The sequence below is a fragment of the Eurypyga helias genome, unplaced genomic scaffold (genome assembly GCF_000690775.1).
Source record: "Eurypyga helias isolate BGI_N326 unplaced genomic scaffold, ASM69077v1 scaffold22831, whole genome shotgun sequence".
In the NCBI taxonomy this organism is placed as follows: domain Eukaryota; kingdom Metazoa; phylum Chordata; class Aves; order Eurypygiformes; family Eurypygidae; genus Eurypyga; species Eurypyga helias.
Genome location: NW_010230484.1, coordinates 17,042 through 30,611, shown reverse-complemented (window position 1 = coordinate 30,611; position 13,570 = coordinate 17,042). Strand labels below are relative to the sequence as shown.

The 13,570-nt window shown below is 42.7% G+C and overlaps 1 protein-coding gene across 1 annotated transcript in view; it reads left to right on the top strand.

The window, feature by feature from the left end:
• Nucleotides 1-13,570, top strand: part of KMT2C (lysine (K)-specific methyltransferase 2C) — a gene marked incomplete at both ends in the record, with an annotated part of 30,372 nt that overhangs the window by 175 nt on the left and 16,627 nt on the right. Inside the window, 9 exons of the mRNA XM_010160776.1 lie at nt 1-20; nt 658-2,523; nt 3,696-3,949; nt 4,128-4,211; nt 5,060-6,882; nt 8,222-8,333; nt 9,338-9,416; nt 9,534-9,597; nt 11,640-11,872. The exon at nt 1-20 is cut by the window's left edge and continues 175 nt beyond it. Coding sequence (XP_010159078.1) covers nt 1-20; nt 658-2,523; nt 3,696-3,949; nt 4,128-4,211; nt 5,060-6,882; nt 8,222-8,333; nt 9,338-9,416; nt 9,534-9,597; nt 11,640-11,872 — 4,535 coding nt within the window. The remainder of the gene's footprint in view (nt 21-657; nt 2,524-3,695; nt 3,950-4,127; nt 4,212-5,059; nt 6,883-8,221; nt 8,334-9,337; nt 9,417-9,533; nt 9,598-11,639; nt 11,873-13,570) is intronic.

Here is a 13,570-nt window from a genome sequence, read left to right as displayed (position 1 = left end):
AGGAATGGAAATTCAGACAGGTGTGTTGCGTTTAGGGTGCTTTGTTCTGTTTCTGCCAGCTTTTTATTGCATTGTTGGAATCTTGTATTAAAATCAATTTTAATCTTTGTAGAAGAGTATGAAGTCAACCACTCTTTGTAGGAAAAAATAGATGCTATCAGAAGAGAAGCTGCTTGTACATGTTAGAAAACTTGGTTTTAAAACTTTGACTCTTAAATCCTACCTGTTACAGAAATAGGTTAGTCTTGCTCTGTATGGCTGGCTAGTGCAGTAGTTTGGTTTTGTATGCCCTGTATTGCAGTAACCCTGTCCTGCAGACTACTGCTTCAGACTGGGCTGGTGGTCTCTCGGAGCCCGTTTCCCTCACGTCACTGTTGGCGTCTGTCAGTAACTTTTTGTCTTCAGAGTATGAAGTAGGAAAGCAGTGCTGCTCTTTAGGCAACCTCGGAAATGCTTCTTCCCAGGCAATCAAGGTGTATGGCAGTGTAATTGAACTTTACAAATAGCTGCACCCATTTCATTGAAAATTTGCAATCTACAATTATTTAAAATTGTTCTTTGTGTTCTAAAGCCTTAATTACGTATTCAGCCATCAGAAGGATTTTGTATTAACTGGACTTCCAAGTGTAACCTTTTTTCCTCGTAATTTTATAACAGCAAATGCGGCAAAAAAGTAAGCAGCAAGCCAAAATAGAAGCCACGCAGAAGCTTGAACAAGTGAAAAATGAGCAGCAGCAACAGCAGCAGCAACAGCAGCAGCAGCAGTTTGGCTCACAACAGCTTCTGAACCAGTCTGGCTCGGACACACCTAGCAGTGGGATCCAGAGCCCCTTAACGCCACAGACTGGCAATGGAAGTATGTCTCCTGCACAACAGACATTCCATAAGGATCTATTTGCAAAGCAGCAGCTACCTGCTACGCCTACGTCAGCATCCTCAGATGATGTGTTCCTCAAACCACAAGCCCCACCCCCTACTCCGACCCGAATCCCAGTACACGATTCACTGTCTCAGTCTCCTCAGACATCATCACAACAGATGTTTTCTCCAGGTTCCACAAACACAAGACCTCCTTCTCCAATGGATCCATATGCTAAAATGGTGGGAACACCTAGACCAGCACCCATTAACCAAAACTTTGTCAGAAGAAGTACCATTGCCCCGTTAGATACCTGTACACCGCAGTCATCCATGTCCAGGCCCATTCAGGTGACTGAGCCATCGGGAAGCAGGCCTTCACCAGTCAGGGATTCGTGTTCTTCGTCTCCGGGTAGCAGTGATCCCTATGCAAAGCCACCAGACACACCCAGGCCTGTCCTGGCACCAGAGCAGTTCTCCAAACCACTGGGGGTCCCGCGATCACCCATAGTTATGGAACAGTCAGGGAAGGTTCCTTTAGCAGCTGGAAGCAGTGATCCATTTACTAAGCCGGCGCCTAGAACGGATACGTTTCAGAGGCAGAGAGTAACTTCCGCTGATGCCTATGCACGGCCACCGTTGACTCCTACTCCTACTCCTGTTGATGGCAGCCCGGGACCTTTCAAAACTCCAATGCGTCCGCCTCAGTCCCCGCAAGATCCTTATGCACCCATGCCAACTACACCAAGGCGCGTTGCTGTCGATCCATACGAAAGGCCCGCTTTGACACCAAGGCCAGTGGATAACTTTTCCCATAATCAGCCTAATGATCCATACAGCCAGCCTCCCCATCCTGCAATAAAAGAGACTTTTGCCCATCCGCCCAGGATAGTGCGGCAACAGAGTGATTCCTTCCCTCAGTCTGGACCCATTTCAAGGCCAGCTTCTCAGGACCCTTACTCCCAGCCTCCAGGTACTCCTCGTCCAGTTGCTGATCCTTATGCCCAACCCCCAGGAACTCCTAGACCCACCACAGTTGATCCATATATGCAGCAACCACCAACACCAAGACCTGCTCAGCCAGCAGATTTATTTGTTCAGCCTCCAGCAAGTCAGAGACATTCTGATCCCTATGCCCAGCCTCCTGGAACACCAAGGCCCGTTCTCAGTGATCCTTATGCTCAGCAACCAGCAACTCCAAGGCCAGGAATTCCAGAGAGTTTTAACAGACCTGCAGTGACAAGACCAGGACTAATACCAAGCAGAGATCCTTTCCTGCAGACACCGCAGAATAGGTTGCAGGGCACTTTTGTCAGGCCATCAGATCCATGTTCTCAAACTCCCAGACCTGCAGGACCCGCAATAACAGATTCATTTAGCCATGGCCCAGCTGCTCCAGCACGTGACCCGTACGATCAACCACCAATGACTCCAAGACCTCAGCCAGAATCCTTTGGAACTGGTCAATTGGCCCACGACACTGCTGAACAGCCACGGCCTGGATCTGAGGGCAACTTCAGTGCATCTGCAAATTCTCCGATGAGTTCTCAAGGACAACAGTTTCCCAAAGTTTCACAGGTTCCTGGCCCAGCACCCACTACAGGAGTAACAGACACCCAGAATACCATGAATATGTCTCAAGCAGATACTGAGAAGTTAAGACAGGTGAGAATAATGTTGAATACTGATGGTATTAACATTTCATAAGTAGAAACATTCTTGTTAATATTTGAAGTTTCTTGCCATTAAACATCACTATATAACATAGAATTATAGAATTATCTTCATTCTTAGTATGTTAATGTGGTCCTCTGGATAGAACTACTGGATGAGGCTTTGAGCAACCTGGTCTAGCAGAGGGTGTCCCAGCCCATGGCAGGGGGTTGGAACTAGATGGTCTTTAAGGTCCCTTCTAACCCAAACTGTTCTGTGAATACAGAAACAACAATAATTTTTGAGGAGTTTGGACAAGACTCAAACAGGAAGCAAAGGCCATCTTTGGAGCCAACAAAGATGTAGATGATTGGTGTGTAATAGCTCTTTTATCTACAGTGTGAGGGGAAAAAAACCCACCACTTTGAAAGCACAATTAATTCTGTCTTATAATAGATGCTACTAACTGTCAGTGATTTGTCCACTGACTGCAAAAGGGAGTGTAGGCAAAGATCTCAGATGGGACATCTAACGTCTCAGTTGGCTGACCTGTTGAGGTGAATCCTGCCACTGGTCACTGCTCTCCTGGAGGCACGTCCGCTCCAGGCTTCTGCCAGCGAGTGCTTGGCAAACAGCTCTTGCTGAGACACAGAATCACATTCAACTTGTGCAAACTTCTGCTCAGTCTTTTGTCTGGAAGGAACAATGGGAAGTGGATTTAAACGGAAAAATCGGTACTATTATTGTACAGAATTAAGAGTAAATTCTGCAGCTTTGGTGTTTTGCTGAATTTTCTTCAGTGAATCTCTAGTCACCTTCCTCCCTCAGAATGTACTTTTTCATATGGTAAAAGGGGCTGCATTATTGGAATTGAGAAAGGAAAAGAGAGTTGCTTGTATGTTAATTGGTAAAATGGGTTCACACTGTACACTTTAACAAGAGGTCTGGAGATCAAGTTGCGTTCCCAGCATCTTGCACCGTTCGGTCTGGAGATCAAGTTGCGTTCCCAACATCTTGCACCGTTTGATCCCTCTTCTAACTTCTGAGGTGATTTTGGTAGTTTATATTTTTCTGTAGCAATTGAAGAATTTCTTTCCTCCAACTAGCTTAACCTAGCAGAGTGTAACACTTCAGAATATGTCAATTGCTGCATCAAGCACAATGATGTTTGTGTTTTTAATCAGCGCCAGAAATTACGTGAAATAATTCTACAGCAACAGCAGCAGAAGAAGAATGCGGTTCGTCAGGAAAAAGCCTTGCAGGACGCAGCAGCTCCTACCCATGCAGCTCCTCTTCAGCACTGGCAGCAAGACAACCTCAATCAAATTTTTAACCGCCCTCCTCCTCCGTATCCTGGGAATATTAGGTCCTCTGTTGTCCCTCCGGGTGGGCCAAGGTTCACCGTATACCCAAGCAACAGCAGCAGAAGAAGAATGCGGTTCGTCAGGAAAAAGCCTTGCAGGACGCAGCAGCTCCTACCCATGCAGCTCCTCTTCAGCACTGGCAGCAAGACAACCTCAATCAAATTTTTAACCGCCCTCCTCCTCCGTATCCTGGGAATATTAGGTCCTCTGTTGTCCCTCCGGGTGGGCCAAGGTTCACCGTATACCCAAAAGATTTTTTTCTGCTGATGGGCAGTTCAGTAGGCCCCAGTTTCCCGGCGATATGAATGCCATGGGGATGAGACCTCATGGTCTTAGGTAAGTTCTTTTTTCCTCTTAAAGTCAGGATATTACAGGGTGGTTCTACATTTACAGAAATTGTTACTGAAAGGGGTTTTTTTTTGGATGGAAAATGATCTGTGTTGCCTGCAGTAGCGGGTAATCTTCCTGAAGTCAGTACGTATGGTTTTCCTGTAAGCATCCGTAACGTTAGAACATGTAGGTTACACTAACACTGTTCTACACTGTCTTTTATTGGCAATTACTCATAAATCAGAATGGAGAAAGTCTGATACTTTTGAGAGGTATGTGAGCCTAAAGATCTGGTTACCCATGGTTTTGGGGCTTTTTTTTTTAATAAAAGTGAAAGGCTCTGATGTCTTAATAATGAAAAAATGTAATATTTTTGTTTTAATTTATAATGGACCAAACGATTTCAACTTTGGCCTGAGCCGTTTTTCCAGTGAATGCTATGATGTAAAATGAATACCAGTATTAACATATGTAGTCATCGCAGGAATTATTATTTTCAATATTTTGATTTAATTTCAGTAATTTGTAAATCCACACAATGTTATGTTTTCCGCTGAGTTGCATTAACATGTAGTTTATTTACTAAGCTATTTCTTACTGTAAGAGTTTTCTATCTGTTATTATTATTGGAATTGAAAACAGGTTGTTTATTAGGCATAATTAAAGCAATTATTTTATTGTAGTCATAAAGCTAATTTAAATGTAAGCATAATTAGTCAAGGTATTTATTTAAATATTTTAATGAATGCATCGTGTCAAGCATTTTGGTGAACAGTTATTTAGTCAAATATGCCAGCCTTAGGCAGTCCTGAGGAAAAAAAAAAAAGATTATTTAATCTCATACTTTATTTTAGATATGGGTTTCCAGGAGGTGGCCATGGTCCACCATCAGGTCAGGAACGTTTCCTTGGTCCTCAGCAGCCAATGCAACGACCTGGAGTTCCACCACAGCTGAGAAGATCCCTGTCGATTGATATGCCTCGGCCAGTGAACAATCCACAAATAAATAATACATCTGGGATCCCTCAACATTTTCCTCCGCAGGGAATTCCAGTTCAGCAGCACAATATATTGGGTCAGGCGTTTATCGAGTTACGTCACAGAGCTCCCGATGGAAGGCCAAGGCTGCCTTTTAATCCTGCCGCTGCAAATGTTATGGATGCAGCAGCACAACATCAACGACACACAGGGTTTATACCCAGGCAGGAGTTTCCAGGCCCAAGACAAGCAGAACCACTGAGACATAACTCTCAAGGCATACCTAACCAGTTGCAGATGTCTGCAAGTTTGGAGCATATGTCGCAACCCCAGCAGGATCAGCTCAATCCTGACAACCCACCTGCACTTGTAATACGTTCTCTAAGTCATACACCAGTTGCTGATGCGTTCCCAGGACCATCTTTGCCTACATCAGCACCAAGTGATGAATCTGCAAATTTACAGATTCCCAACCAGCCAAGTGATGGTCTAGAAGAAAAGCTTGATCCTGATGATCCTGCTGTAAAAGATTTGGATGTAAAGGACCTCGACGGGGTTGAAGTCAAGGATTTAGATGATGAAGATCTGGAAAATTTGAATCTAGACACAGAAGATGGGAAAGGAGATGAACTGGACACTTTAGATAATTTGGAAACCAATGATCCTCACCTTGACGATCTTCTAAGATCTGGGGAATTTGATATAATTGCATACACAGACCCAGACCTTGATGTGGGAGATAAGAAAGGGATGTTTAATGAAGAACTAGATCTTAGTGTTCCCATTGATGACAAACTAGATATCCAGGGCAAGACGGAAGAACCAAAACAAAAAGAACAAGGTGACAGGGCTGTTTCTCCTCCTGAGACCCAGTCTCCACAGAAGAAATCTGCTACAGAAAATGAAATTAAAACAGAGGTACTTTCCCCAAACACTCAGGAGGAAAAAAAGAGTGAAAATGAAAAAGGTGATGGAAATGCTGAATCCACAAGTACGCAACAGGCTGCTGAAGTGGAGTTAAAGGATGGAGAAAAGGCTCCTGCACAGCCTGCTAACCCAGAATTCCCTGATCAAGCTACCACTGTTCCTAGTCAGGAAACAACTGTGCCTAGTCCAGATGCTCAGGGATCTGCCCCACTACCTGTTCAAGGAGCAGCAGGCTCCTGCAGTATTTCTGGGTCCACACCAGTCCTCTCAAGTTTGCTAGCAAATGAAAGTTCTGATAACGCTGAAGCAAGGACTCTAGGGTCTCCATCTCAACCTTTGCCAACCCCACCGATGAACCACGCGTCAAGTATTCCACAAACACTCATGACACCTGGTGGACAGATCTTGGAAAACACTTTAAATTCAAATTTGGCCATGGTTCCACGAATAAACCATAATTTTTCTCAAGGGTCACCAAATCCAGGTTTTATTCAGGGTCAGTCAGCTAATCATAACTTTGGGACGGGACAGACCTCTAATCCAACTGTGGCTGTAACAAACCGTCCTGGTCCCAGTGGCATATCTGGTCCCCAACAGATAATGCTCCCTCAACCATTAGCTCAGCAACAAAATCGAGAGAGACCACTTCTGCTAGAGGAACAGCCACTTCTTCTGCAGGACCTCTTGGATCAGGAACGACAGGAGCAGCAGCAGCAGCGACAGATGCAAGCCATGATTCGCCAACGTTCGGAGCCATTTTTCCCCAATATTGGTATGTGGGTGATGTATTTGTGTGTGTTCTAGTCAGTTATATCAAAACACAGCAGTAAGTAGTTAAATAATCTTTAGCACTGAAAGAAGGAGGTAGGTGCGTGGAGCTTGAAGGTGGCATAACAAAACCAACCTGCCTAGTAGGTACAATGGGAGTCTGGAAATTGAGCACGTAGGTGGAATTTTGAACTCTGTGGCAAGGCTGCTGTTGATTTTACCAGGGATCAGGGTAACTGTGTTACTGCTAACTTGTCTGACATCAGCTCTGTCACATACTCTCTTTATACTTCAATTTCACATATGTGATAGGAAGTAAATGCACCCTTTGTAAACAGAATTAAATGATCAAGTGCAATAGCTGATCTTTTGATATTTGATGTATCAATTTTCTGTTTATGGGGGGTTTTATTACATTTTTTTTTTCAGTGTGTCTTGAGGAGAGGGATTATTGAAAGCTGTGTTACTAACTCACAATCCAGGCAAGACCCAGAAACATTGTAAATAATTCTGTACATCCTCTAAGTGTTTAAGATAAACTGTAGTTTCCAGTAGGATATGGGACAGGAGTTTGACCATTCAGATCAACACCAGCACTACTATTTAATTGTTATTAATGAAATAGCACATTTTTAGAAATGCGTTAGTTGTAACTACACTGCCCGTCAAGGCTGTTCATTCAAAAGACAAATTTAACCTACCCTCTAAATCACAGCTCCATATCTGTAGCGTGGCTGAAGGAGCTGCAGCCATCTCAGCTGGTCAGGATGACCTCCACAGGTCCCTTCCAAGCTCAGCCATTCTCTATTCCCATTTATCCTGCTCTACGTGTGGCACCAAATAGGAGAGACGGCCAGAAAGATGCAGAGTTCGTGTTTATAGTCCTTTTGGATGCTGTATGTGGCATGTGCCTTTCTGCCTGTAGTGCTACTGGGAGTTACAGAGTGACTAAACAGGTTTTCTTAGTCCGTTAGTGGTGACGTGTCAATTTGCCAACTGAACTCGCAGAAACAACTCGTCTTCCTGGTTCTTAAACCTGTAAATAGAATTCGTTAGTCATAGGCCACACTTGGTTTAGAGCCCTTCTCCGCCTGACCTGCTTTCCTTTGTGTGTCGTGGCTGCAAACAACAACAGTTGCTGCTGGAGTAACTTTCCATTGAGGATATATGAAACTACTACATATTAACCATTAATTTCAAAGTGCAGAGGACAAGTGAATAGTAAAGCAATTATGTTGGTTTACTGATGATTAATGCAAGAACTAAAGCTAAACAAGTCAGTTCCAGTTAATAATTTGTAATGTTCAGCTATATAACTCACTTTTACTGTTTTTCTTTTATAGACTTTGATGCGATTACTGATCCCATAATGAAAGCAAAAATGGTGGCTCTTAAGGGGATCAACAAAGTCATGGCACAGAGTAACATGGGGATGCCACCAATGGTTATGAACAGGTAGGCAACGCTTGATAGCATTTTTAGGGCTACAGAATGTAAAAGGAAATGATAGAGCTAGGGGAAACTGCACTGGAAATGAAGAAATCAGAGAAAGATCTTTTTGTCATAGTTCATAGTCCATGCTAATACAAGTTTATCTCTGAAGAGCAAAACGGGCGGGGCAGCAGAAACTGTAAAAACGCTTAAAACTAATCAGATTTGTGTTCCAGTTGCAGTGTCTTTGGTCAGCATGGTCAACGTGGCCTCAGTGTTGATGTTTTTCTTGTTTTCCCACTTTCTAATTATGTCATGACACATCTCCCATGCACTGTTGGAAAACTGTTGATGGCTATGTAACAGCTAACCTTCATGTTGCTGCAGCGCATCATTTAATGTGAAGTCTAATTAAGATTTAGCCCAAGTAATGCGAGCTTCATCCTCTCTTTAAATGTGTCCTGAGTACTAAACGAGCTGTGAACAGTACAGACTTGACCATAACTGCTTTTACTGGAGGTGGGGAGTCTGTGGGCCAGAAAGGATCTGCACCTTTTTTTTTTTTATGTGGCCCTTACAACAGCACATTTTCTTTTTTCTGACAGACTTAGGTGTTAATGATAAGATGTGACATACCACAGCCAGCTCTAGTTGACTGTGTTGGTGACCATGTCATCTAAATCTGTTAAATCTCTCTCCTTTCGTTTCTATCATAATATTATAAAATACAAATGCAGTGTGGGGGTGGGATTTTTTTGGTGTGTCTTCGCTGCTTTAGCACAGGACATCATGTTCCGTTAACCTCTCTGAAAAGTCTAAAATGCAGTAGTTTCAGCCAAGGGCAAAATGTTGCAGCATCAAATGAGAATTAATATTCTCCAGAAGTTGAAAAAGTTCAGGCAAATGTCTGTGAAATATGTGGATGCTTTGTTTAAAATTAAACTAAAATTAGTGAAGCACAAAAGGTGGTCTTTCCCCCAAAAATACCCACCAGTTTTATGTTTCTCTTTCTGTTTATGTGTCAATAGATTTCCCTTTATGGGTCAGCCAGTGCCCGGGGCGCAGACCAGTGAAGGCCAAAATCACATGCAGCAGGCAATTACGCAGGTAATACAACAGCATTTACAACAGAATTGTTTCATAATGATATCTAGGTTTGGGGGGGGCCTTTTAATTGAACCATCATTTAATTTTCTTGTCTGTATGTTTTACTGAAATTTCTAGGATGGAAGTTTGACACCTCAGATTTCTAGACCTAATCCTCCAAACTTTGGTCCTGGTTTTGTCAGTAAGTACAGATTGAGTAATTTATCGTATGTTGATGTTTTATTCTGCAGTTTTGTTGTCCTTGTAAATAAAATGTCCATAAATAGACAGTGTCTCAAAAAAATCAATCCTTTTAAAATTGAGTCATTTTATCATTATGATACCAATCAATGAAGGGGTGCACAGTAAATGTTATTAACATTTTTTCTAGAAAGCTATCCCCAAAGAAAACACTGCAAGGAAAGAAGGAAACGCAACAAACAGAAAATTAGCATTAGTAGGATTTCAGTGAGAATAGTAATCTGTTAACTGACAGACTGCTGTTTCAAAAAACTGGTCTTCAGTTGAGTTGTAATATTCTGAGTTCATTGAGAACAACAGTCTATATTGTTGGGTTATTTTTTGTCTAAGAAGCATAAAGTTTTGTGCTGCATCATCGTCTTTAAAAATACCAAAAAAAGGTTAGTGGGCATCAATTAAGCAAGTCTGGCTGAGAAGTGCAATTGTTGAAAATAGAAATACGTAGTAATAGTATTTTGGATTCCTTATTTCTGCTTGCCCTAGATCAATTTTAAGTTCCTCGTCTCTGTGATGAGAAAGAGATTTATTAGGAGAAATTAAAACTGAACATAGGTTGGGGGAGGAAAACCACATGTAAAAAAGCGTTTCTGTCACTGCAAAAACTGTCCTTGATACTTATGAATCAGAACCAGGAGTAAACACTTTTACCTTTAGCAGAAACTGGAGTAGCAGTGCTAAATATGCAATGCGAAGCTTTAGTAGCATTTTCTGTATTAATTATTGGTGACATTTGACATGGCTCTCAGCGGTGGCCTCGCTCTGGGTGATGGGGGCTGGCTGTGAGCACTTGAGAAAATCTTTCATTTCAGTAGTAGTTATTCTTACCTGGAACTTGTTAATATTTCAGTACTTTCATTTGCACTTTCATGTTGCTCCCATCTGCAGTTACTCTCCATCATTTCCACTCAATTGTCCCTTCAGGTTATGTGATTAGTTTTGCAGAATTTACCCTTCAAAGAATGGGCAGCCCTGGAGACTGGAGCTGGCTCTGTGAATTGATTTGGTTGGACTGCTAGAGCCGATGGCTGTTGCTGCCACAGTGACTGTTAAAGTTGGAGGTGGCAGGGACTGGGGCAGAAGGAGGACATGGTTATATTAAATTACACTGCTGTTGGAAGTGTCTTTATCAAACACACTTTCTTCACAAGGAAGGTCCATGCCAGCAGTGAGATCAGGAGACAAATGATACCATCACCAGACCTCCTCTCTTCCCTTCTGGGCTTAGTGCAGATCAAGTGTTAGCAGACATGATTGTTTTGCCTGGAGAAAAACATCTGAGAGCAATGGACTGCTCATAGCAGATGAGCGTTCCTCATTTGTAAAGAGAGTAATGTCTCAGTTACAGTCTAAATGAGAGTGTGCTTGTCTGGGGGGAGGAGAGGCACTGGTGCTGCAGGCCCTGTGTGGAGGACTGGCAGTTATTTTTACAAAGACAGTATCTTCTTTCATTTCATGAATATTTGATGGATGTTTATCATTTTAATTGTTTTCTTAGAGGTAGTAATAAAAATAGATTTTGTATGTACAGAACTCTTCTGCAGCCACCAGAATCAATGAAGCTGTTTCCTGTAAATTTGTGTTTTCCCTCTACCTGAGTACTTCCAGAGGTCTTCCAAGTCCCCTCTTGGGTGGCAGAACAGGGTATCACCAGGTTCTGTAGCTGCTTCCAAAGCTACGTTTTCTCACTGGCTAGAGAACGCAGATTTCCTGGCTAGACAGTGGGCTGGTGTCTCTTGAAGTTAAGGGACTATGTTAAAACTGCTTTGTCTCAATAAATGCAGTAATTTGGATCTCTGTCTCCCTTACTGATCACTCCAAGAGCTGATCCTGAGATGCCAATCCTCTGTGAAATTTGGCTGAACTTGGCCAATGGTTTATTAAAATAGGGGGGGAACCTGATGGTTAAACTTTATCTCTAAAAAGTAGGATGAGAGCTTACCCCCAGGATGAGATCATATCATATTTAATTTCCCTTCTCTCTAGATGATTCCCAAAGAAAGCAATATGAGGAATGGCTGCAAGAAACACAACAACTTCTTCAGATGCAACAGAAGTACCTCGAGGAGCAAATTGGAGCGCACAGAAAATCAAAAAAGGCACTCTCGGCAAAACAGCGTACAGCCAAGAAAGCTGGCCGCGAGTTCCCAGAGGAAGATGCAGAACAGCTTAAGCATGTTACTGAGCAGCAAAGTATGGTCCAGAAACAGCTCGAACAGGTAATCGGCTGGAATCCAAACTGGTCACCCTAATACTAAGCTGTCATACTGGTGTGACTCTTTCTTCTGCATCTTCTGAAAGGCGAGTGAAAATGCAGCAGAGCCTATTTAAAGGAAGTCACTCCTTGTCACATTTTTTGTGTAACAGCATTACTCTGGATTGCTGGTGATGCTGGAGTTGTAGGAGAATATGCTATGGCATACACTGTGACAAAAAGCAGGTTTAGTACTTTGGGAAGAGGGGAAATTGCTTGGCAAAACGACTTGCAGCAGAGTTCCTGGCACCACGAAGATCGTAAATGACAGGTTTGGAGGAAAGTCTTGCATGCCAGGATTTGTTTTAGGCTTGAATGAACCTCCCAACTCAGCCTTTTTCCGGTGTCCGTACGCAGTCAAAACCTCTTGGTTATGTGCCAGCGAAGTGTTAGTGTTTGAAAATCTCTTTTCTTTGTATCTTTAGCATTAGTCTGGTTTTATGATCTGTTTCATTCCGAGACGCAGATCGTCAGTGCGTGTTATCTGTTACTGCATCGTGGAGTAATGCAGGTCAGGGGGGTATCTGGAGATCATCTGGTTTCCTGATCAAAGCAGAACTAGCTTCACAGTTAAATCAAGTTGCTCCGCAACCTTGTCAGTCAAGTTTTGTCAGTCTTCCACGAGTGGAGATTTCCCAGCTTCTCTGGGCCCCTCTTCCCAGTATGTAACCACTTCTCCCTGGGGTTTGCTTTTCTTTCCTCAGATTCAGTTGGAATTTCACTTGCTACGTCTTGTAACTGTGATTATAGTAAGCGAGATTAAAGTTAAGCCTGTGGTAGCTTTGATAAATCTGCGCTTTGACCAACGGCATTGAATGCTGTGTTCCTCAAGACGCTCTTTGTATCTTGGCTGGCGTGATTGTCTTTTTTGCTGAACCCGAAAATGCTTTAGAATTGTCCTTTATTAATAGGAGGGGGGAAATGGGCAGCAGGCTGCTTGGAACCAAGTCCTAAGTAGTATCTGACCCTTGAGTTCTTGCTCCTGTGCTGCCTCAAGATACAGTATGCACTGGATGGAATATTAGTTGGGTCATCTTTTCACTGTGTGGAAGAGGGATGGAGCAGATAAATTATGTCTGCATACTTTCTTTCTCTTTTTCCCCTTCCACAATGAATCACAAATAGATGCAAAAAAAAAAAAAAATGTAATTCACTTTAACCAATCTGGCATACATATGTCAGTCTGGTCTTAGGGTGAAGTTATGTTGAAGTAGTGGCTGCTCATCATGACATGGCTGGCAGATCCATTCAGCACCTCGTAATTAAGGTTCTTCTGGTTTTTTTAGTTTTTAAACCTAAGTTTCATATATTGCTGGTAATGCCCTCCACTCCCCTTCAACCACTGCGTTAGACCAGTCCTCCACACCCTAAACTGCACTTTCTTACCTATCTTGTAGGAGCTTGAATAAGGTTTTCTTAAAGTATATTTTTAAGGACCTTCTATTTGAAGCAATTGACCATTCTTTCAAATCACATCAATTAATTTTTCTGTAATCAAGCTTTTGTTAGTTTTTGAAAAGCGCACAGTCTCTATATGTGCACATTGAGGAAAGAGCTCTCAGATCCCTGTGAGTTGCTGGTCCTGGACACAGGCGCAGCGAAACCGGAGCTGACTTAGTGCAACACGAGCTCATGTCTGACAGGGTTATTAGCTCAGGCACAG